This window comes from Alosa pseudoharengus, unplaced genomic scaffold, assembly GCF_046254945.1.
Source record: "Alosa pseudoharengus isolate Yale_2024_CS ecotype anadromous, Long Island Sound unplaced genomic scaffold, YU_APseudo_1.1 YU_APseudo_1.1_scf_7, whole genome shotgun sequence".
Classification (NCBI taxonomy): Eukaryota; Metazoa; Chordata; class Actinopteri; order Clupeiformes; family Clupeidae; genus Alosa; species Alosa pseudoharengus.
In genome coordinates this window covers 34795276-34820889 of record NW_027468859.1, presented here as the reverse complement: position 1 = coordinate 34820889, position 25614 = coordinate 34795276, and the positions used below count along the sequence as shown (strand labels likewise).

Genomic DNA, 25614 nt, shown 5'->3' with positions numbered 1-25614 from the left:
AGAATTAATTTCTAGAGTGAATATAAATTATTTGAATGCCGCATAGAGTTGACGTATATTTCCCATACTATTTCTCACATGGCGTTGGAATTAATAGTCAGCAAAGACTTTCATATTAATGAATAATTCAATCTTTCTCATTCCACAGGAAGTGACAATTCGCTTATCATGTGACACTATTCAGTCCACTTTTTCAGCCTATCCCTGTTAGGAATGTTGGTGTCGTAAACAAACCATTCGCTCGCTGGTTTGTCAGAGGAAAATAGAGTCAACAGAAGAAGTCTGGCACTGTTAAACAGTAAAATTGCAAAAGCCTCACCTGTTTTCACTTATGTATTCATCGGTCGTTTAGACAGGGTCTTGCAATGTCAACACTGTTGGAAGTTTCTTTAACGTTACATCAAATTCTTTGATGACGTGTTTCTAAAATCCCATCATCTTTGCTTAGAAGGTTGTGGTATCGGCGCAACTTTTCTAGAGGTAAGTAGGAACTACCAACGAGCTAGTGAACAGGGTGCCTAAACATAATGCTTCGTTTGTTTTCAACAGCATATGTGAGTGTCTATATGTGTGCATTATGATGAAATGGCAGCACCCGACCCAGTAACACTTGTTTGATCAAGCCCTCAACTTCAAGAGAAGCACAGGAGTTAAGTGGCTTATCGTTAGTAGCTTGATAGCTAACTAGCTTCCTTATATTACAAACAAGGATTTGTGGCGCCTCCTCGTATTTATCAGCTGTCTGACTTTGATTAGATGGATTATTTTAGACAGATACTTAAGCATTTATGATGAAATGGCTTGACTTGTACAACAACACAACTCATACCAACATACCCACTCAAAGTGAGTAGCGTTAACAGAATTGTTGAAATGCATTTTTTTTTTTTTTTTTTTTTTTTTTTTTTTTTTTTTTTAAGTATATTTTTTGGGCTTTTTATGCCTTTAATCAGAGAGGACAGTGAAGATCGACAGGAAGCGAGTGGGAGAGAGAGCCGGGGTGGGATCCGGAAAGGACCACGGGGCGGGAATCGAACCCGGGTCGCCGGCGTACGGTGCAGGTGCCCCAGCCAGTCGCGCAACTGCTGGGGCCTGAAATGCATTTTAATTTAATACACTTTGTGCTCCTCAGGCAACAGACCGAGATGGCTGGTGTGAAAGAATATATACAAAACGTACGACAATGGTTGAGGATTGAGATTTGGAGGGAGGTGGTCCGCCAATACCCAGTCATATGTTTCCTTCTTATGTTTATGTTCCTGTCAACCATCATTTTGAATAGGTAAGGCCTGAATATCTAATGTTATCTCAGTAAGGATTTAATAGTTGCTTCACACATTATTGAGGAGTCTTACAGTATTGGTGTCATGCTATATAACCATTGCTCTGTAATTTCTCTATAAAGGTATTTGCATATCCTTATGGTATTCTGGTCATTCCTGGCTGGGGTGATCACATTCTATTGTTCTATCAGTCCGGAATACCTCCTGCCAAGCATTCTCTTCCATTTAAAACCAAAGAGCAAAGTAAGCATGCATTTTGACAGCATCAACATACAGCTATACAATTTGTGGGCAGTCTTAATGTGTGATTATTGTGAATGATGCTTTTCCAGCAAAATGAACAGCAGGAATTATTTCCATCTGGTCATAGCTGTGCCGTTTGTGGAAAAAGGAAGTGTAATCGCCACAGGTATACTTAGACCACCATGCATATGTAGTTCTTTTAATTTGGGTACTTTTGCAGTGTGTGGTCATACATAGATTAACAATAATACGTTGTCTTTTGTCTTGAAGGCCAACTCTTCTCCTGGAAAACTATCAACCATGGTTGGACTTGAAGGTGCACTCGAAAGTGGATACCTCCATATCAGAGGTAGCTAACAATCTTTTTGGTAGTCCATGCATGGATATTATCCATAAAAAAACCCAATACTAAATGTAATCACTTCTTATATATTCCAGGTTTTGGAGTTGATTTTGGAGAACTTTGTGTATCCCTGGTACAGGTAATAGGCGTATTAAATTAGGATTTGTGGTTGGGCAGTGGAGACTTCCCAATTGGCAGTGCAATGTGTTGTTTCTTTGTCTCAGGGATATTACAGATGATGAGGCCTGTGTCGATGAGTTAAGGATGATGCTTCGGTTTTTTGGTGCTGTGATTGTGAGACGAGCGCAAAAGGTAAAATTGTACAAGCTGTCATTTGATGCACTAACTTGTATTACGAAGAAGTCATAACTTTAGTATTGGCTGTTAAATATCCGCATTCTATTTTTCAATTTTGTGAGATATGTTAGGATCATGGACACTGTCAGTATAGCTTCATTATGCTTTATTGCTTCTAATACAAGAACCTGTGCAATTATATGCCCTCATGGTAATTATTTGCTGATTTATATAATGTTTAATCACTGGTTCAATGTAGGTGGACTTCCCCTCACTTCTCACAGACAAAATGCTGAAAGCAGCCATGAAGCATGTTGAAATTGTGGCAAAAGCCTGGAACAAAGGTATTATTTACATCAAACAGTTTATCGATTTTCCGGATGGAACTGTTGCAGAAAATTTTAGTTTTGCCTAATTTGCTAACTGTGTGTGTGTATGTGTGTGTGTGTGTGTGTGGAACAGTATCCCGAAGTCCTGAGCACTTGCAGCAGGCAGCCTTGGATGAGTATGGCCCAGATTTGCACATAGCATTACGCAGCCGCAAGGAGGAGCTGCTTTATCTCCGCAAACTCACAGAGATGCTGTTCCCTTACGTCATCCCACCAAAGGCACCAGAGTGCAGGTACTGTTCTACACAGTGCTCAGGAAACACCCAGGACATCTTAGACTAGTCTATGTGCCTCTGTGGAATATATATTTCCATATTGATGTATACTTTCTCACCACAAGCTTGTACATGAGTCTTTTAGAATAAAGGTTATAGTTATTATAAATGTTCAGAAACCTGCAGAATTCACAAGCATCTTCTTCATCTCTTTTTCTGTTGGAACAGATCTCTTGCATACCTACTTCGGGAAGTAATGACCGGATCAGTTGTCCTCCCAACAATGGATTTCATGGCCGACCCCGTGAGTGATTTGAACTAGACTCCCTGTTTGTGTCAGCTTTGTGTTCAAAGTGACATTTGTAACTGTGTTATGACATGGAGCGATTCTTGGTTTTGATGGCCCTTTCACAATGTCTTCCATGCAGGATACTCTGAATCACATGGTGCTCATCTTTATTGATGATACTCCCGTAAGTAAAAAATAAACATAATATTAATTTAGCTAGCTGTAGGCATCAAAAGCATGTTTCACTCCTACTATTGCGATTGACACTGAGTTTGTCTTCTGATACTCACAGCCTGAAGAGGCATTAGAACCTCCATCTCCCTTGGTGCCCTTCCTCCAGAAGTATGCTGATCCCCGTGACAAGAAACCATCAGTAAAGGCTTTCATTTCATTTTGCTGCCCATTTCTCAGACATTGTTGTTTTGTGTTTAAGCTGACCCTAGCACTTATATGCAGTAGCAGTTTCTACATAGCTATGACTTCACATGTTCACATGTGATGTGGTGTTCACATGTGATATGTAACAGTAAATTACTTTGAAGTTTCCCCTGTTTGGAGTTTATATAATGTTGACTATAATATATTTTGCAAATGATACGTTGTCACAAAGCTCTCTATGGTAGTCTTTTGTTAAGATTTAAACCGTTTGTGTTAAACATTCACAGGTATATGGTTGGTTCTTCTAGCCAATGTGACTGACTGCAAAGTGACCCCTGACCTTTGACTAATCCTCTGACTCTGGGGCCTGTCTTCCTGTGTACAGGTGTTGAAGCTGGAGCTGAAGCAGATCCGTGAGCAGCAGGACCTGCTGTTCCGCTTCATGTGCTTCCTGAAGGCAGAGGGCGCTGTGCACGTGCTCCAGTTCTGCCTTGCCGTCGGTGAGTCAGCAGCCACACTCGTGCAGTCCGAAAAATTAGGATCTCTTGTGGTTCGCGCTCAGAGCCACTGCGGTTTGGTCTGTCATATTTCATAATATCATATCAGCTGGAGTGGAGTGTTACACTTCAGAAAAACAAATGGTTTGCCATCCAAAGAGGATCTAGATATCAGTTTTTAGCATATGAGTGCATGTTTTCGATACCATTTTAAATTATTCGACATGAACTGGAATCCATTTGTCAATGATGATTTAAAGCTACACATGATTTTGTTGTTTTGAGGCTGTTCTGTCTCAGTATGTGGTGTTATTTTACATCATCATGGGGAGAAGTCTCGTGTGCTTTAACAGACAGAGATCCTAGTTAGTTTCACTGTTTAGTCAGGTTATGCAGCGCTGCAATAGGAAGATGCTTGACTTGATTTACAATAAGAGTAGTCAAAAGAAGCAGCTTTTGTTGGATTTTCTTGTTTCTGCCAGAAGTTGAGCATTATCATCATCATTTTAGAGCTTGTTTAACAAGTCTCTCCTGATCACACTGGCACATCTTTTTTTCTCGTTGGCACTCACAGGATTCCAACGGTCATGGAAAACCTGGAATAGTCATGGAATTGTAAAATCCCATTTTCCAGGCCTGAACAAATCATGTATTTCAGTTAAAGTTTTGGAAAAGTCATGACATTTAATTCAGTCGTACTAGGGACGTAGGTATGAAATGGCATACATGTCACAGAATTCAATTGCTTTCTTCATAGATGTAGAATGGTGGGGGGGAAAACTGAGAAAACACATTTTATCCAATCTCTTTTAAGTCACATTTCATAATTGTCCCCAACCTGTGGCAAGGTCATGGAAATGTCATTCATGGTCTTTGAGCAAGTCATGGGAAGGTTTTGAAATGTCAGTGAAAATGGGTGGGACACCTGCACTCAGTTGCTGAGCTCTGTTGCTTGTGTCAGCTCAGTCTGCCCATCATAATGGCATGATCCTTTATCCATCACCACTACTTACATAAACTCAGGTTGTCGGAATACAATCTGTATGTTTTTGCTTAATGACTTTGACCCTTTTCCCATAAAGCTTACATGTGGATTTCCCATAAAGCTTACACATGGATGATTATTGCGCACACATCTCATTCAGTCCTGGTAGCAAGTTTCTCTGCAAACGCCGTCTTAAGTAGCTTTTTGATCAGTTCTGACATCTTTCACATTCCAGAGGAGTTCAACGATAAAATCCTGTGTCCTGACCTGAACGACGCAGAGATGGAACGCTTGCATGGAGAGGTGAAAAACATCTACGAAACGTACTGTCTGGATGAGAGCATTGACAAGATCCGCTTTGACCCTTTCATTGTCGAGGAAATCCGCAATAGTAAGTAAAGTGGCTGCTGCTGCATTGATGAGATTGCCAATGACTTTATTTTGAAATGCCTGAATTTTACATGTGATGCCTCTGAAATTGTAGGACAGTGAAACTAAGGTGCTTAAAACAAATTGGCTTGAGCATATGAATGAAAGAGGATGTTGTGATTGGATGGCAAAAACCTGTTAGATGAACCTGTTATATGGATTTACAACGTAAACGTTATGAAGTGGGCCTGTTGGGAATTGGACAACATTTTGTCCAGAGTTGGAATGTCTAATTCACTTAGGGAGGAAATATTTCTGCAGTTTGCTTATGGAAGGCCAAACAAGCTGTTGACCAAACAAGCTGTAAATGGAGGAACAGTATCGCATTCATTGTGTAACGATCATTTCCTCATTTTTAACTTCCTGCAGAAGTCAGGCCACTGAGAGCAACATTCGCACACAAGACGTGCTTGTTACAGCCTCACAAACTTCCTATGTTTTCATTGGTTGAGCAGTCAGCAAGCTGAACATTTTCCCACACAATTTCAGGCATGTGCTTGAACGATGTGCTAAAGCTCTCTCAAGGGGTGGTTGCGAGAGAATTTTCAGAAATATATATATATTTTTAAAAAGACTATTAGATATAATTGTAACAAAAGATAAAAATAGTAGTTACATTTCAAATAAAATTATTGAATAAATTATACTATGGTTGTTAAATTGTAGATAAAATTATGGTTAGTAGGCTGTTATGTTCTTTTGTAGTAATATGCTTGTGCTTCGATAGGCCTATTAGTGCACGTGCGCTGTTGCACGCAGCGTTTGTATACTTCTACCACCTCCGGGGATAGCGGGGGTCGCAAGTCCTTGTCACCGTTATTTTAGGGGTTGCGGGCTAAAAAGTTTGGAAACCCCTGCTCTATGGACAGTGAGCACCTGGTGAAGTGGTCAATCAGATTTCACTATGTAGCCGTCCAAACCTTCAGTTTGAGTTTGGTAGATGACCATCTTGGTTGTTCTACTAGTTTTTAAATTCTTGGCAGTTCTGGTGTTAACAGTAGAGCATACACTATTTGATCCTATACCTTTTGAGTCAGATGCAGATGTAATTATCTAGTAGAAATTACCCAGCTTCAGTAATCAAGTTAAAGTTCATACTTTAAGACTGTTTATTAGTGTCTATTGACCTTATCTAACATCTCTCTCTGTCTCTCTCTCTGTCTCTCTCTCTCTTCTTTCTGTCTATTCTGTTTTGTCTATTCTGTTTGTCTATACTGTCCCTCTCTCCCTCTACAGTTGCAATGGGTCCATGCCAAGGGGTGGTGAAGCTGCAGACCATGCCTTGTCTGTTTGAGGCGTACGAGCACGTCCTGTCCCTCCTGGAGAACGTTTTCACCCCCATGTTCTGTCACAGTGATGTGGTGAGGATTCAAAAAAACAGTTCACACATGCTTTCAGAAGAATGGGAAGATGCTACACGATAAAAACATCACATAATACAGAATGTAATCAATCATAATGAAGAAGACACAGATATTGGATCAAGTGTCTCTTTAAAAATGGGGCTCAACCTGGTCGTCTTTGTAAATGAGATATTGATGTTCAGAGTTCAGTTGGGATTAAGCATCTCAAATTCCTTTCTTTATGTAAGACATGCGATTTCGTGTGACTTTTTTAATCATTTCCTGGAACTAGAGCCTCCTGTAGAAAATGAGTATTTTTCAGGACAGAGTTTTATAATGCTGGTGTGACTGGCAAACATGTAATGGTTCCCATAAATATTAAGGGAAGTTTACATTTAAGCTTCCAACTTTGTAGATGCCACTACATGCCAAGTATGTCATTGCACAGTGTAGTCAAGCATGAGTCAGCTTGTAGACCTCCTTAACTTTTTCATGTGAAATGGAGAATAAAACGAACAGCAAACCATAACCATAACAAGCTCATCTATCTCCAGGCTGTGACATATGAAAGACTTTAGTCATCTTGAGAACAAGCAGACGTAAACTGTGCTCTCTGTGATTATGATTTCATATTGAGTGCCTCCCTCTCTGTCTCTACAGTACTTCAGACATTTGCTGTGTGGGGCTGAGTCTCCTACCAGAAGCACCAGGCTGAGCAGGTGTGTGTTCTCCACACTTCTATGTGAAACTCTCTATCCCTCTCTCTCTCTCTTTTTCTCTCTCTCTCTCTCTCTTGTATCTACAGTCCTCCGTATCAACATGCTTCTCTCCCTCACTGAATCCTTCATGCTCGCCCCATGCCAGAGACATGTCAAGAGTACATAAACACAGTTCCAGCTTGCATACAGACACGTACTCTCATGAGTGCTCTGTCAGCTTTAACCCCAATCCATCTTCCTGTGTTGTCAAAATTCAGTCCTTTTTTTTTTCTTCTTCTTTCTGTTCCATATCACTGTTTGCACATTCTGCCTCCTCCCCTCGAGCCTTTCCCGTCTCCCCTGTGAAGACGCTCTGTGCCGTGTAAAAGTTGTCTAGCAGACACCTGAGTTCTCCCCCATGACAATGTCACTAAATCCAAGAAACAGACCCCAAATACAGCTAGGATTGTCTGTGGAAAAGACTGTAACTCCTTGATGTGCCTGTGATTTCAGGAATAGCATGAATTTCGATGACTTCAGGTAAGTTCAAGCATGGCACTGACGTCTGCTGACGATGCAGCTGCTGATCTCCCACTGCATGCTCACGTAGAGGATGCTCGAATGCCGTAGAGACCAAAAAAAAAGAGAGAGAGAATGTTTCATGAATAGGCTTACGAAACCAAGACTTAAGGTGTTTAAGCTTGCTTCGTGTAGATTCAGTTTGTGTATTGCCCTCTGCCTTGAAGCCACCTTTCCATTTTGAACTGAGTTAACCACTCTTGCTAATAGATTTTCAAGCATTGACTCCATTTTTAGAAGAGTGCCATTTAACAGTATGCTTTCCATCTGATGAAGGATCTTTTGCATGCATGGATGAAGTCCCCAGTAATATTACTGGGGATACATGCATATAGTGTGCACTTGAAAGATAAACTTGGTCAGCAGAGGTCAGTCAGTGCCAATGGCTCTGCCAGACCAGAAGCTTTGTGCTGTTTTGGTAACATGCAGTCACAGAGGATATGTGTGTCCATGGTGCGCCACCTTTCATGCTGCTTTCATTCATCCTGCGCCACCCCTCTCTCCCAGTTGTGTCTTTCCCATAATCCTCTGCTGCCTTACGGCTGGATTTGCCCCTTTTGCCCCCCCCCCCCCCCCATAAGTCCACAACGTCCGCATGCCATACATAGCCTTAGAGCCAGGCCTACAAAAGCCCGTCACGAGGGGGTGCAGGTCACCCAATGCTTGCCTGCTGCTGGCTCCTGCACCGCAAGTCCCTCCCCCTAAACCCCCCCCCCCCCCTTGAGCAATCCCCTCGGGTTTCCTGTCCTCTCTCAGTACCCCCGCTGAAGTAAGTCTAGTGGTTTGGCTGCGTGTGTTTATGTCTGTGTGTGTGTGTAAATGGACTGCTTTTCCACTCCTCCGAGCACTCAAAGCGCTTTACAATGTCACATTCACCCATTCACACACACTCACACACCGATGGTGTAGGCTGCCATACAAGGTGCCAACCTGCACATTGGTGTGTGTGTGTGTGTGTGTGTGTGTGTGTGTGTGTGTGTGTGTGTGTGTGTGTGTGCGCCTGTGTGTGTTTGCTCGGCACAAACCACGGACCATAGTCCTGTGTTTGCAAATGTAAAAATGTCCGCTCTGGTTGTACATATCTCCTCTCCTCTTTACAGCTGTGTGTGTGTGTGTGTGTGTGTGTTTTGGGTGTGTCTGTGTCTCTTTGTTTATCTGTGTTTGTAGGACGGGAGTGATTCACCCTTTCCATTGCCGTGTTGGCCGTCATGTTTTTTTCTCAGCCAGCCAGCAGTGCATACTCATTCCCTCCTTTAGTGAGCGCTGTTGTTTAGGAATTAAAACTCCTAGAGAGGCCTCTTCTCTTATTCAGTGCACAAAATAAAAAAAATAAAAAACAACCGGGACCACAAAAAATGTAATTGTCAAATGAATCAAGATAACTGTTGATAACTTTTTTTCTCCCATGTGTGTCTTGTCTGTCTGCACATGTTTGTGTTTGTGTACAGGAACACCTCCAAACGTGGGGAATCCTTTGGAATCGGCCGCATCGGCAGCAAAATCAAAGGAGTCTTCAGAAGCACTACCTTAGAGGGAGCCATGCCTCCCAACTATGCCATGGTCGAAGGCATGGATGACCAGGTGCGATCCAACTGTCATTATTAAACACTGTGGTCTTCAATACATGCTCCTCCCTTAGTTTTATGCCTTAGTATTATGACCGCCGTGCTAGTGAAGTGGCTACTGCATACTAGCAAAGCTCTTTAACCACTACGCTACCACTGACCCCACACTGTTTTTTTACCTGGCTTTATTCCCACGTTTTCAGCCCAACAGAGGTTTTCCCAAAGGAAATTGCAGTCAGTGAACAAGTTCATATTATTCAATTGGAATTTTCAGTCAGAGAGTAGGACCTACACTATGCCTAAAACACGCATGCATGATCTGTGCTCAACTCTGGCAATGATGAAGCATTCTCCACCAACCTGTGAGCCTAGCTAGTCACATCAGTAGCATGCTGAGGTCCTTTTCACTTGCTGATACAGTAACAGGAGAATCCTCCACTGCTATCCTGCTCCTCAGTGCCTTGATCAATAGTGGAGTGGTAATCGGGAGAGTCAGGAGAGTTCTCGGTGGGCAGGTGACGGTTTGGGGCCAGGCCCAAGCTGATAACTCTTATCATTTCTTTGCTGTGCCCTCCGACAGCCTGCACTGTGCAACTCCTTTTGTTTTCAGGATGTTTATTATATCCATAACCATAAGTCTTTCTTCAGTGATTAGCATCAAAACTGCGCGCATGTCGTAGATTTGTTTCAGTACTTTCTACCTGCTTTCCATAGATATTTAGGATATATATCAACTTCTTTCCTTTTGTGACCTAATCACTTCAATATGTTATTGACGTTCTATACAGAGGGATAAGAAAGAGAGATAAGTGTTTAGCTACGTCACAAAACAATAGGCTTTGTCACTTTTTCAGGTCTACTTAAAACATGCCCGCTCGGCACGGGCCCTTAGTTCCCCCGGGCCTGGGTGCGATTGTACCCTCTGCACTCCCTATAGTTACGCCAGTGGTTGAAAGCCGTTGTGGTGAATCTAATCTCAAAGTAATCGTGGAAATGGTGATGGTGACAGTATTTGGCAAATCGTTTGAACAGTAAGAGTATGTCTGTTAGACCAGCCTTTGAAGTCCGGTCATGTCAGACTTTGGGGTCATAGGGAGATATATGAGAAACATTTGGGGTCATAGGGAGATATATGAAAAACACTGTGTTCGCCCACTATTCTCACTCTCTCACACGCTCAGTCTCCTGTATTTGAACTCACATTTGAACTCATTTCAGCATATTCCCTTTTACCTGATATGCTGAAAAAGACATTTCGTATGCGTTCGTCTCTCAGGTGGAGGAGGCCACAGTGGTTGTGGAGGATGACTCCCCAGCCGAGGTGGTGAGTACACCGGGAATCCAACGCAATCTCTCGGCCTGGGCCATCTCCATTCCCTTTGTTGACCTCTTCGACGATGATGTCAAGAGGGAGAAGATCCCAGTTTTCTGCATCGACGTGGAACGCAACGACCGAAAGGAAGGTAAGTGTTCAACGGAGAGTGGTCTTCTCATCAGTGTATTTAGGACAGGAATGCAGTGTTGGTAAAAATATTGTATACCAAAGTGAAATATGAGATCCAGTCACGAAGAAGTACAAATGAAGATGAAAGGTTTATTAGGCTGTATACAGGAGAGAGGCACACCCGTAGCACAGCGTACTCCAGAATATGCGTCTCTGACTTGACACAGAATCATCCAGGGTTTAAGTACCCAACAGTAAAGAATAGATAATCATACAGTGACTGTGGCAAAGCCAGGAGACATTCAGTCTACCTTAATCAATGACGAAAATGACGCAGAATAGACAACAACAAGTGATATCCACTCTGGCGCCTTACATTATCATGTTTAAAAGAACAGTACAGATATCACACAGAGTCATGATGCAGACGTAGAATCATACTTTTAGTGTCAAAGTGACCCACTAATGAGAAATGCAGAACATTAAACCACATATTGGAATATTGGACATAATGCAGGACATTAAACCATATATTGGAATATTGGTCATAATGTTCTATTCCACTTTCTCTCAATAGGCAGAGAGGGCTCAAGCGGAGCTAGTAATAAGAAAGCTAGTAATCAAGGATCTTTGGTATATATGGGAAAAAAAAAACTAGCCAGACGCAAGGTTGCTGTAGCTGGAGACATAATCAGGTTTTAAAATTACTGGCAGATTTGCTTGAGAACAAGAGTTGACAAGAGTTGAGATTAATTCTATGCCCGGAAATGACAGGGGCTGCAGAATTTTGTTTGTGCGTGAGGGGCAGAAAAGTGGCCATAGGGCAAATAAAAGAAATGCAAGAAAATGGGGCACATTATATTGTTGTAACTGCTTTGAGTTCAGATGTGGTGTTGTATTCGGAGAGTGAGCACATTGTTTACTTTATCGAGCTGACTATTCCCTTTGAAGACGTGATTGAGGAAGCCTTTGAAAGAAGACATCAAAGTATGCAGAACTGGTAGCAGAGGTAAGAGAGCGGGGCTGCCAAGCACTCACAAGACCAGTGGAGATACACGCTAGAGGCTTCGGAGCAGAGTCAACCACAACCCTTCTGCTAGACTTTGGTTTTCGAGAACAGTCACTGAAAGGAGTTGTAACAGTTATTGGAGGCTGCTGAAAAAGCTAGCCAATGGCTGAGGTGCTCACAGACTAATTGGGGTCATGTTGTAGCCTGAATTGACTTTGTTGTTTTGTAGTTGTAGTAATTGTAGTTGTTGGTCCCCTTATCAAAGGCTTGCATGTTGTTTGGGTATGTTGCTCATCATAAAGCAGCCAGACCAACGGATACCTTGTCTTAAAGGAGAATTCCGGTGTGATATTGACCTAAAGTGTATTGAAACATGATATAGAGTGTGAACGTATGTCTCATAGCCCATCTCGGCTTGTCCCCTGCACTCCAAAATCTGGCGCAAGTTAGCCGATGCTACCAACAGCTTTTTCAATGGTGGTGCTTCGGCATCGGGCTAGCCATGCAAATAAATCACTGTTTTACACCATTTACGAGGCTCAATGTATCTCCACACTTCATTGGTAGACTTCCGAGGGCCCTGACATTTAAAATGAGACATTGAGAACTTTGAAAAAGCACTGGTAGTTTACTTACAAGACGATTTATACAGACAGTATCTTCACGAAGTTTAGCGTTTGCAGCCATCTTGAATTTAATCACGATAAGTCGAGCTACGAATAAGAATGAACAGGTATGATAAGGGATCAGATTCCAAAAATAATTCAGTGGAAATGCAGGGATTCCAGTTGCTGCTACTGGAAGAAACTGGAAGCCTCGTAAATGGTGTAAAACAGTGATTTATTTGCATGGCTAGCCCGATGCCGAAGCACCACCATTGAAAAAGCTGTTGGTAGCATCGGCTAACTAGCGCCAGATTTTAGAGTGCAGGGGACAAGCCGAGATGGGCTATGAGACATAAGTTCACACTCGGTATCATGTTTCAATACACTTGAGGTCAATATCACACCGGAATTCTCCTTTAACTGAATTACTGAAGCTAGGCAGGTGTGGGCCTGGTTAGTACTTGGATGGGAGACCTCCTTGGAAAACTAGGTTGCTGCTGGAAGTGGTGTTGGTGGGTGGCCAGTAGGTGGCACTCTTCCCTCTGACCAAAAAGATCAATCGCAATGCCCCAGTGCAGTGACGGGGACATTGTACTGAAGGAGATGCCGTCCTTCGGATGAGACGTTAAACCGGGTCATTAAAGATCCCATGGCACTTATCGTAAAGAGTAGGGGGTTCCCCGGTGTCCTGGCTAAATTCCCAACCTGGCTCATTCAATCTGGCCCCCTAATCATCCCCCACTGTAATTGGCTAATTCACTCCCTCGCTCTCCCCCTGAAGCTGGTGTGTGGTGAGTGTTCTGGCACATAATGGCTGCCGTGCATCACCCAGGTGGGTGCTACACATTGGTGGTGGTTAGTGAGGTTCCCATTTTCCATGTGAAGCGCTTTGAGTGTTGAGAAAAGCGCTATATAAATGTAATGTGCTGTTGTTGTTGTTGTTATAAACGACAGCTACAAAAGGATCATAAACAGCCACAGGTAAGAAGAGGAATGACTGAAGAAGTTATGATATTGTATGGTATGTTGACATGTTGCTGTTGGATCATAAACGGCCAAAGCAACAAAGAGGAATGACTAAAGAACTTGTAGGTAATGGTTGGTATTTATAGGGGCCTGCAACAAGGGCTTGCGGTGTGTAGGATTATGTTGCTGATCGGATCATAAATGGCCACAGCAACAAAGAGGAATGACCAAGGAATTTGCTGGTAATTGTTGGTGCCCCCATCAAGGTTTTTTTTTGTACATGTTGCTGATCGGATCATAAACGGTCACAGCAATGAAGAGGACCAAATAATTTGGTATTTGTTGGGTCTGGGACACCAGATACCACTGTTGAGCTTTATGCAGGTGTCGTCGGCCTAATTCAATGAAACGCCTATGATGGAAGGTGTCTGCTTGATAACCCCAGTGACGGCTGTTCTGTTGGTGTATATTTGAAATTTTGAGATACTGGATTTTTTATTTCCATGAGTTGTAAGCCCTAATCATCAAGATTAAAACAGGAAAAGGCTTGAAATATTTCACTGTATGTGTAATGAATCTAGAATATATGAAAGATTGACTTTTTGGAATAAATTATGGGAAAAACTTTTCGACGATATTCAAATTTGTTTAGATGCACATGTATGTCTCATTGTTAACTCTCAGGTAACTTAAAAGTGAATGTTTTTGTTGGTGCTTGCTTAAATTTCACGAGCATTGAGGAAAAATATTAGTGACTGTTTTTCCCTGATTTTAGTGGGACATGAGAAGGAAACCTGGGTAGTCTACAGAAGATATCTTGAATTCTATAGCCTTGAGTCCAAACTCACTGAGTTCCATGGTACGTTATTTATTGAATCAAGTTTATCTTTTCTATACGGTGTCCATCTTTGGTACAATGGAGGTTAAAAACTGGAATTTCTGACCTTGATTTTCTTTTTCCAGGATCCTTTCCAGATGCTCAGCTCCCCTCTAAAAGGATTATAGGACCAAAGAATGTTGAATTCCTCACCTCTAAGAGGGTAGAATTTGAAGAGTATCTTCAGGTGCATAGTCCCTGTTAAAGCATAAGTAGTAACCAGGAAACAAAAAATACAGTATATGTCTACCCAATAATAGATGGATTGAGATACTGAAACATTTGCCCTCACGTTTCTGTTCTGTACCATCACAGAAACTCCTTCAGCATCCAGACCTGAGCAACAGTCAGCTGCTGGCAGACTTCCTGTCACCACACAGCATGGAGTCACAGTTTCTGGACAAAATGCTCCCAGATGTCAACCTTGGTATGAATCAGAACCTTAGACAAGACGCTCTTCATTTATTGGCTTGTTTAAAAGTGTCACCACTGTGTCTTTGTTTTTGTGTTCAGCCATTATTGACAAAGAACACTGTATAATTGCATTTGGGAGGTCTAGTTTAGTTAGAAATGTTTTTAATCATTCTAAAGTAAGACTTCATTAACCTAGAGCCAGAAGTACAAGCACCTTTCAACAGCGGTAGATTGAAAAACACTTTTGAGCAATGAGAAGAACATTCAATTGACACATGTATTACGTCAGCTTTAATGTAATATGATGTTGGTCTCCTGTTTTAGTCATTCTGTTTTTTTTTGTCATTCTGCTGAAACAACTGCTGAACATTGTGGCCATAGAACAACTTTTTCAGCTCTGAAGACTTACTGATATCTAATAGTAAAGGATTGACAATATACTGCACTAGAAGCAAAACTGTTTTGTATACCAAAAAAAGAAAAAAATATATGTAAATGTTCATCATAGGAAATAAATATTTATTTATTTCAGGGAAGATCTTCAAGTCTGTTCCAGGAAAGCTAATTAAAGAGGTAAGTTGCTTAACTGAACTGAGGACTTTAAACTCACATTTACAAACTTAGTGGGCGGCCTTAAGCAGGGGTCAGACATCATAGGTGCAGTTTTGCTTGTCAGCTTTGTTGAGTCTATGCAGATAAGCACGTACAGTCGATTGATTTTCGCTCCTTGTCAACACTGAGCTATTTGAGAAGATCCAATACATACTATCACTTTCACCGTGGCAGTCAGCGAAGTTTATTTAGACCTGTAGGAGTGTTTAAAGAGTTGTTGGTTTGTATAAGGCCATTTTGAGTGGTGCTTTTCCATTGAGGGCCCTATCATGACATTCTAAAGTGCATTGTCACTCGTCAAAAGTCTATTCAAATTTAGTAGGATGTCCAGTTCACATTGGGAGGGGTTTCGTTATCAAAAGTGGAGCGCATGGCGCAACAAGGTGTTCCTAAATTAATCAGTCATATGGGTGTGTTTGGGGCGTAACATCATTTTAAACCGATGAGAATGACATCTGGCATTCCCTTTAACGGTGCAAAGCGCGATATGTCAAATAAATGCATCGGTATTTTGGCATTCAACGGCACATTTGAAGGAGGCTGCTTGCGAGACCGTAGTCATTCTTAAACCATGCATTACTAAAACCTAGCATAGCCTTCACGCATTTGCACTCGTCTATTTGAACTCATTGGCAAAGTGAAACTAACTTCACCAAGGTGTCAGTCAACGAAGACAGTTATATGCAGTTACTTTCAGCATTGACTTACAATGGGTTACCATCAAAAACATAGGCTGGAAAAAGCAACACTTACCCTAATATTGCACAAATGACTGAATAAAAAAACATTTATCCTGCAGAGGAGTTGCTTATATCTCGTGACAGTGCGTCTTCAGCTGTGCTCCATACATGTCTCTCTCCTCACCCCTAATCACTTTTAACCGTCATTACCAATTTGCAAATGATGGTGAATAACTACTCATCATGAGATGTACAGTATTTCGTAATATCTTTATTCTAATTATGTTTCCCATTGTAATCGTGCAATTTGTAATGCTTTGCATGGACGTGCGCTGGTGTGCGTTCATTAATGATATAAGGATGGTGCGTGCACCTGCCAATATGACGTGCGCTCTTAAAATAGCATATGAACAACTCGCCATTGACTTCTGACCAGGTTTAGGTGGTGTATGATAGCGATTTTTAGACAAGGCGCCAGGCCCCTCCCTAGGTTGTTAATTGCCACACCCCTGGTCGCAATGTTTAAAAAATAAACGTGCAAAATACCGAATTAAGCTTTGCGCGGGTGAATAACGAGCTTTACGCCATGCGCTGGAGCCCAAAATACAGCCCTGAGTGGAGGAAATCCATTTGTGTTTACCATCCTTAGCTGTGCGCTGTAACCGTTCTTGGACAAGAGTCCAAATATTCTTGGACAAGACCTCCAAAAAGTCATAACCTTTTGAGTGCTACAGCACTAGTAATAACCTGTTTGTTTATCCCCTGTGCTGTCCTTACTCCCTGCCTTCACCACGACAGAAAGGCCAGAACTTGGAGCCCTTCATCCAGTCCTTCTTCAACTCGTGCGAGTCACCCAAACCCAAACCCAGCAAGCCCGAGCTCACCATTCTGAGCCCCACTTCAGAGAACGACAAGAAGGTGACTGCACGACACGACGTCTGTCTCATACACACCACCCACATTCTCTTGTTCACGCTCAGACTTGAGGTCTGCCGTCAGCCTGGGATTCCACAGACCCCCACCACCATCAGTGCTGTTCTGAGTCGAGGGTATTTTTCCCCCATGTGGTCTGGGACGATTAGTCATCATGGCGGTGGGCCAAGTGCAGGACCGAAACCTTTTATTTCTTTAGAGATTAACGGGGCGGTAGCGTAGCGCTAAGGAGCTGGGCTAGCATGAGGTATCTGGAAAAGTTGGGGTGGTTTAAATTCCCATCTGTGTCCACCATTGTGGCTTTGAGCAAGGCACTTAGCCCCAAACTACCTTTGTAATAATTAACATACTGAGTTAGTTGGAATAAAAGCATCGGCCAAGTTAATAAGTACGATGAAGGAGGAAAACTGCAGCTGTGCAGATCAGATTGTGTAGACAATTTGATGTGTGCTTGGCACAGATGATTATTAATAGTTTTATAGGTTTATAGGTATTACCGACAGTGTAGCTATCCTCCCGCCTCAGATGTCAAAGTTCTCAGGGTTTCAGATTGTCAGGAAACTGTCTTACTTCACACTTCTACTGCCACTCTAACCACCCGGCGTCAGTTTAAAGTCCACAACAATGTAGACCTCAGGGTTTACTGTGGGTGTTTCAGATGCTACAGTATACATAATATTTAGGATTTAGGATTTTATTTGGATCCCCATTAGCTGATGCAGAAAACATCAGAGAGTCCACACACAACATATAACAAACAAGAGGTCAACATACAAAACAACAGATATAAAAGCAGGAAAAGAATAGATACTTTTCCTGGGGTCCACACACTGTAACAAACAAGAAGTCAACATACAAGACAACAGATATAAAAACAAACAAACAAACAAAAGAAAGACAGGAAAAGAATGAATTTACATTTTCATTACAAATATCCTGTGAAAAGTAAGACAACCTACAAAGTGTTTTTTTTTCTTTCTTCAATTGATTTCACAATTATAGGTGTGGTTGAAAAGGATAATTGAGGGTGTGCGTAATGTGATGACTATCTCAATGAGATTTGTTTTGCACTGGTAAACATGATATGAATACATACAAAAGTGTTATCTTTAGTGAACTACCTCATAAACCAGTCCTTAGGTCAGGTCAAATAGAGTTGTTTCCTTTTTCTGAAACATTTTGAACCACACCTCTCAGAGACATATCTTTCATCACTCTGAATAATCTTTGCTGGATTCTTACTGTATTGAGGCTGCACACTCCAGACAAGGACTGCAGGGTGAGATAGGATGAACTATGAGCATATTAGAGCACCACTTTAAAGGAGAATTCCAGCGATTTTCACATAGATCTCTGTTACTCTGTGTCACCGAGTACTGTTGAGCTACAGTGCTACACTCTGGGGGCATAAACATGGGGGCTTACATGCCCCAGAGTGTAGTACTGTAGCTGCCTGGTAGCTCTAGCTGTTGGCTGCAGCAACTCAGCCTAAGTAGAACCGATTGTTTTCCTTTTTTTTCGTACCGACAGTACACAGTGACTTTGAGAAACAGAGATCTCCTTTAACAGAACCTCCTCTCATTAAAATCTCTTAATGAAAATGAGAAATGGATGTTTTGCAGGCTGAAGTGTAAATTATATACAGTACCCTTGATGCACTGCCACTATAAACGAACAATGTGTTTTGTTTCTTTTAGCTAATTACTGATCTGTTCAAAAACAACGCAAACCTCTCAGACACTGTTGAAAAGAAGCACAACCAGAACTATTTCATGGAAGTCATGTCCTTGGAAGGAGTGTACGACTACATGATGTTTATGGGTAAGGACCACCCTATGAGCCTTGTCCTCTCCTTGTCCTTCCTTGTCCCATTAACAATGTCATGTTGGGCCCCGGCCTTGGCGCGACTGGCTGGGGCACCTGCACCGTACGCCGGCAACCCGGATTCGATTCCCGCCCTGTGCTCCTTTCCGGATCCCACCCCGACTCTCTCTCCCACTCGCTTCCTGTCATTCTTCACTGTCCTGTCATTAAAAGGCATAAAAAGGCCAAAAATATATACTTAAAAAAAAAAACAATGACATGTTGAATTGTAACAGTACTCTAATCAGGGTTTTGAAGGTGTCTTATTTGTTGTGTACTACTGTCTGCAGTGCCCTGGTTAGGGATACTATCACTTGTAACGCAGGCTGCTGTGGACAGACAAAGTGTTTGTCTTCTAATTATTGATGTACTGCATATGTAGCAGGAAGGATCCACCGAGCGTGTAACTGAAGCAATACAATAGTTCAAATAGTTTTAAAAGACCAGTCTGTTTATGTTTTCTGGAACGTACGCACCACTACAACGTCTGGTGTAGCCAGTTCCATTGATCATAGTAGAAGGTAATTGTTGCAGCAGACGCTACTAAAACGGAACGCTTCAGTTACTTGCCCGATGTTGCCTCCCATAAGTCGCTTTGGATAAAAGTGTCTGCTAAATAAATAAAACACTGTAAGTGCCATCCCACTTGGAAGACCTTTTCGAGGAATCTCACTTGGCTTCTCCAGTCTGAGGTTCAAGACCCTTTCAACAATAAAAACAAAAACAATGCTTGAACGTTCTATTTGGTTTCCAATCTACTTCCTCTGCATTAAGATAACATATGGAATTTTAAAACGGAAGCCATCTGAAATCAACACAGGCGAGGCCAAGGGCCTCTCGAGTGGTTTTCCATATGCACACTGTTTCCGCGGATGCCTCTCTCGCAGGTCGAGTGGTTTTCCGTATGCCGGACTGGCTGCACCACGTGCTGTGTGGCGGACGCATCCTGCTCAAGAGGACCCTGGAGGCCTACATGGACCACTACCTGCAGTTTAAGCTGGACCAGATCCTGCAGGAGCACCGTCTGGTGTCTCTCATCACAATGCTAAGAGGTGTGTGTGTGTGTGTGTGTGTGTGTGTGTGTGTGTATGAGTGTGTGTTTGTGTGTGTGTGTGTGTGTGTGTGTGTGCGTATGAGTGTGTGTGCGTATGAGTGTGTGTGTGTGTGTGTATATGAGTGTGTATTTCTTGCAATTGTGTGTGAAAACAGTCATTGCCCTGTGTGTGTGTGTGTGTGTGTCTGTGTGTGTTTGAGTTTGTCCCAAGGTTGCTTTGGAAATGAAGCCTATTCAGGAAACTAGATAACACAATGATTGCGATTAACATTGAAAACAGAGTTGCCTGTAAAGGGTGTTGATCATCGAGGTTGTTTTGCTTTTGTGTTTGCATGTGGCTTCGTGCTGCTATGGAAACTATGCTATGTCATGCTGATTCCCTCTTAGAACACTGTGGCGTACTGACCACATGCAGTCGGAGGAACTTTTTATGGCTCAAAATAGCCATGTGCTCTTTTCAGGGCTGCAGTGTTGTGAAATAAGAATTCCACTTGACGCACTGAGTCACACACGAACGCGTAAATGCGGCTGTCTACGGCCAGTCCCCTGTGGTTTGGGTTATATTACAGGGTTAGTGTCTGGTGTTGATGATTACCTTGGAGAACTAGGTGGTGGCCTGCTTCAGCAACTAACCACAGCATTCTGTCGTCTGAACAGATGCTGTGTTCTGTGAGAATAATGAAGTCCGCTCCACCGAGGACAAACAGAAGAGAGCCAAACAGGCCTTTGAGGAAATGATGAATTACATCCCAGGTCAGTGCTAACGTGTGATAAAAGATCTTACACTCCACTTTCACACACACACTCACTCACACCCAGTCTAACACTATAGTGTGGTTATCACAACCACACACACAGTTGTAGTTGACCTGATACTGATCTGAAAATGACTCTGCTGGTTTAGCATGTTGAATGTTTCCATGTATGGTAATAATGTTCATGTACACATTTGGCCATTTTGACAACAGGATTGGACAACAACAGTTCATAGGTTGAATCAAGAGTTAGTTGTGCTTTTGCAACAATTTTGTACATTCTTGGCATTCCATATTGTTTTCGAAAATACAACCTAGTTATTTCACTACCAGAAAAAAAAAACACTGCAACACACATAATAATTATCCTACATACAATACAGAGGTATGTAGGATATTACAGTAATTAAAAAGAACTGCAGCTTATGACATTCATGTTGCATCTTTATGTATGGTAGGCCTACAGTTGAAATACAATCTAAACATCTAGCTTCTCCAGTGGCTTCTCCTTGCAACTCAAGGGCGCTCAGGCGACGTGGATGACTACATCACTGTTGTTCATCTGTCCATCCTCGTATGAAGCCCGCCCGAACACACCTTGACCAGGCATATAAACTCAAATTTTGTGGGCAGGGTAGTTTCGGGCTTGCTTCCAGGTGATAAAGAACACTTATCGTTGTGAAATAGCTGAGGAAACATCGCTGATATTGGTTGCAGATAGCCTCCACCCTGATAAGCTGCAGAGAATAGACGTGCACTCTCAGGGGAGTTGGATGCAACTTGCAAGACCAAACGCTGCAAGTGACATGTTTTGATAGCAGAGTGAAGGAAGAACTGATGCTGTGGATACTGTGTTCTGTTGTTTGAACCTTGTCTTGTAGTGGGCGCAATGTTGATGTTGGTGATCCTGCTCAAAGCACTCGAACATCTATTTTTAATGTAACCAACAAGAATCTGCATAAATGTTTGTTTTCTCATCGAGGATGTGTCTGTGGCTATCTCTTCACTGTTGGTCAAAGATTAGACACAAGGGGCAAAAGGTGAGGGGTATTGTATTGTCCTCTGGTCAGTCCAGGGAAATAAATCCTGACCAGACTAACAGGATGCTTCATGCTCTTTCCTGAAGGTATTTATTTCCCTTTAGTGACAGGCGGGTAAAATATTAACTTTTCTGACCACTACGAATAAATAATTCTCCATCATGCAAATACGAAATCTCTCCAGTTCCAGTTCAATACAGACACATACAAGCCAGGGAGTTATGTCTGTAAAAAACTGGCAATGCTTGGTTTGGTGTTGATCATAGTTTCAAATGAATAATAATATCAGCCGGTATACTCATTGCATTTGCCTTGCAAAATAATAGGGTCAGTTTGTCTATCTGATGTCAACTTCTTACATGAACATACATGCATTTATTAATTTGGCAGACACTTTTATCCAAAGCGACTTAGAGCAATAGATAATTTAAGCTGCAGTGCAATACAGTGCCTTACCACTTCATCTGTCAGTACTAGTACTACAGAATAGGAGGGCCTACATTATACGTACTAATCAAAGTGTAGCAGGAGGAGAAGGTGGTAGAATGAGGAGGGAACAGGGAGGTGAAGAGGAGGGAAGAGAGGGAAGTATAGGAGGGAAGAGAGGGAGGTAGAGGAGGGAAGTGGAGAGGAGGGAGGTAGAGGAGGGAAGAGAGGGAGGTAGAGGAGGGAAGAGAGGGAGGTAGAGAGGGAAGTGGAGAGGAGGGAGGTAGAGGAGGGAAGAGAGGGAGGTAGAGAGGGAAGTGGAGAGGAGGGAGGTAGAGGAGAGAAGCAAGGGAAGTGGAGAGGAGGGAGGTAGAGGAGGGAACAGAGGGAGGTAGAGGAGGGAAGTGGAGAGGAGGGAAGAGAGGGAGGTAGAGGAGGGAAGAGAGGGAGGTAGAGGAGGGAAGAGAGGGAGGTAGAGGAGGGAAGAGAGGGAGGTAGAGAGGGAAGTGGAGAGGAGGGAGGTAGAGGAGGGAAGAGAGGGAGGTAGAGAGGGAAGTGGAGAGGAGGGAGGTAGAGGAGAGAAGCAAGGGAAGTGGAGAGGAGGGAGGTAGAGGAGGGAACAGAGGGAGGTAGAGGAGGGAAGTGGAGAGGAGGGAAGAGAGGGAGGTAGAGGAGGGAAGAGAGGGAAGTGGAGAGGAGAGAGGTAGAGGAGGGAAGAGGGAGGTAGAGAGGGAAGTGGAGAGGAGGGAGGTAGAGGAGAGAAGCAAGGGAAGTGGAGAGGAGGGAGGTAGAGGAGGGAAGAGGGAGGTAGAGGAGGGAAGAGAGGGAAGTGGAGAGGAGAGAGGTAGAGGAGGGAAGAGGGAGGTAGAGGAGGGAAGAGAGGGAAGTGGAGAGGAGGGAAGAGAGGGAGGTAGAGGAGGGAAGTGGAGAGGAGAGAGGTAGAGGAGGGAAGAGGGAGGTAGAGGAGGGAAGAGAGGGAAGTGGAGAGGAGGGAGGTAGAGGAGGGAAGAGAGGGAGGTAGAGGAGGGAAGAGAGGGAAGTGGAGAGGAGAGAGGTAGAGGAGGGAAGAGAGGGAGGTAGAGGAGGGAAGTGGAGAGGAGAGAGGTAGAGGAGGGAAGATCAACTATGACTCAGTCTGTGGATTGTAGAAAACAATAAAATTCATTCCGATGTCCTAAAATGGCCATGACTCCATGGAGTTCATTGTAGACAACAATCCCTGGCTGTATGTTAAGTGACACACTCATTTCTGTCCTTAAAATGGTCCTTACTACACAGTCTTTTCCTTAACGACAGACCAAACTGCCATCATTGTTTTGACGTGGATTGCCCCAAGCTGTGTGGCAATTCAAAATAAAGTTGTGATAGTTGTTCTCATCTTGACAGCTCAGCTCTATGTGATTTTAGATGTGGTGGTCAAGTGTATCGGCGAGGAAGCCCGGTATGATGGCATCTGTCTCCTGTTCGAAATGATGCAGCAGCCCCTTCTTAACAAGCAGGTTAGAGCATTGGGAGTGGACTATATGCCACGGAAGGCTGTTTCAGCCAGGACATTTATTTCTGGTGGCGTGCCAGCAACGGCATCTCCTGTTTATGCCCAACTGTGCAACGGTTTATTCAACTTAAACATACGCATAAATCTTTCAGCATTTTAACATGCTCATTCACTAGGTAATAACACCCAACCGGGTCCGTGTAAACATGTATGCTAAAACAATAGCCACTTCATCACAGGTCACGGTCCATCAGAAATGTTTGTGCTGGCAGAAAAGCCTTCCAGAAAGTGCGTGGCATATAGGCACGTCGAAACCCAATTTGTTCATTTTTTTCCTCGAGCTCCTGGATATGGGTCATGTCTCTCCACCTCATGTCTCTTTTTCCCATCTGCATTGTGTGTGCCGATTCCAGATGACCTACGCACTGCTGGATATTGCCGTGCAGGAACTGTTCCCAGAACTGAGGAAGGTAAATCCCTGTACCCAAACAAACATCATTCATCAAGACAAAGCAGCAGGGCTATCATGGCTGTGGAGGCTCTGCAGAGCCGTCAACCTTGTATGCCTCCACCGTCTGAGGGGCGGAGGGCAGGGTATCTGTCTGTAAGCCACTGGCAAACAGTGGGTGGTTTTACGAGGCAGGCAATCAGAGGCCATTGTGGCAGATTCTATGAGAACGGATATAAAAGGCCATATTTCTTGTTATGCTAGTTGCAGGTTAGAAAGTCTGGTTTTCTGGATTACTGGAAGCAATTGAAATGCACCTCAAGATATTGTCACAGGCAGGGCCACTGCTACCATGACTGTGCTATGACCTACCTTTTCTTGCACAAACATGTTACTGCAGATATCACTCCTAGGCAGAAGCAGCAGATGTTATTTAACTCATGGTAAACATGTAGGCAGGAAGGAAAATCATTGCATATGTAATGTCCTTGTTGTTTCCCGTGGAGCCCTTTGAGTCCAGAGTGTTTCATTCACCAAAGGTCAAAATCCCTGTGCACAGCTCTTCTTGCTCCAGGTGCTGATGGTGTGCAGTATAACTATTGAAAAGTCAAAGAGTAGTATACACTGAAGGTATATTTTGCTGACTTTATTTGGCGTGAACTGTTTCATTCACCATTTGCACATTCATACATTCACACAAGCAATGTCTCATCCACAGACACAAAAGGAGAACCCCAGCACTAGTCCAAAGGTCTAAGGCCTTTTCTGGAACCCAGGCCATTGTCCTGTCCTCTGGGGAACAGAGGAGAACCGGAGAACCGAACACGCTCAAAAGGACCACGCAAGCTTGAAAGCATTCCATTGTACAAACAATAATGTTGAAATATAAATATATGAATCGATACAAAATAAAGAGAATATATTTATTAAACTGTAGTGTGCTGTCCACATGATTGCATAGGCAGCCACTGATTCCACAGTGGTACTTGAGTCTGTTCAGCAGGTTTTATGTGAAAGAGAGAATTCGTAAGACTTTGGGCAGCCGTGGCCCACTGGTTAGCACTCTGGACTTGTAACCGGAGGGTTGCCGGTTCGAGCCCCGACCAGTATACTTATACTTAAAAGGCAGTTAGTACTTAGGAAAATCATTATTGATATTTGTTAATGTTAGCAGGAAAAGCTGTAGTTTTCACTTTTAAAAAGAGTGAGTGGATCATTAAACAAACCAGTCCTAAGCTGCACTGACATCATAGCAAAGAGCTTTTTCTAATTTACACAGACGCTAAAGCTGACAACGGCCAGACATAATTACGACAGAGCAATCACCCCAAATCAGTGAGTTGAAATGCAGTTAGTTTGATACGTCACTGGAATGGATTTCAAAATAAAGCACAAAGTGCTTCCCAATAGCAAGTCTAGTGTGGACCAGTAGTAGTGTTGAATAGGCCATCTTGCCAAAG

At 42.9% G+C, this 25614-nt stretch overlaps 1 protein-coding gene across 2 annotated transcripts; it reads left to right on the top strand.

Annotated features, from left to right (window-relative positions):
- The first annotated feature begins 135 nt into the window (after positions 1–135).
- On the top strand, positions 136–25085 carry LOC143109460 (sorting nexin-14-like). 2 transcript variants are annotated; one of them, XM_076272202.1, is made up of 30 exons: positions 136–480; positions 1133–1282; positions 1406–1526; positions 1616–1692; positions 1797–1875; positions 1965–2008; positions 2094–2181; positions 2426–2510; positions 2629–2788; positions 2999–3074; positions 3199–3243; positions 3352–3432; positions 3823–3937; positions 5155–5310; positions 6585–6709; positions 7352–7410; positions 7903–7929; positions 9417–9549; positions 10810–10996; positions 14333–14416; positions 14521–14621; positions 14750–14861; positions 15381–15421; positions 16939–17058; positions 18771–18894; positions 19824–19988; positions 20648–20743; positions 23619–23710; positions 24120–24176; positions 24873–25085. In XM_076272202.1, the coding sequence occupies exons 2-30, from the start codon at positions 1146–1148 to the stop codon at positions 24909–24911; spliced, it is 2826 nt and encodes a 941-aa protein (XP_076128317.1). In that variant the 5' UTR covers positions 136–480; positions 1133–1145; the 3' UTR covers positions 24912–25085. The 2 variants fall into 2 exon arrangements, with proteins under 2 accessions (XP_076128317.1, XP_076128318.1); XM_076272203.1 differs by lacking the exon at positions 7903–7929 and having other exon boundaries at positions 138–480.
- Positions 25086–25614: the final 529 nt, after the last annotated feature.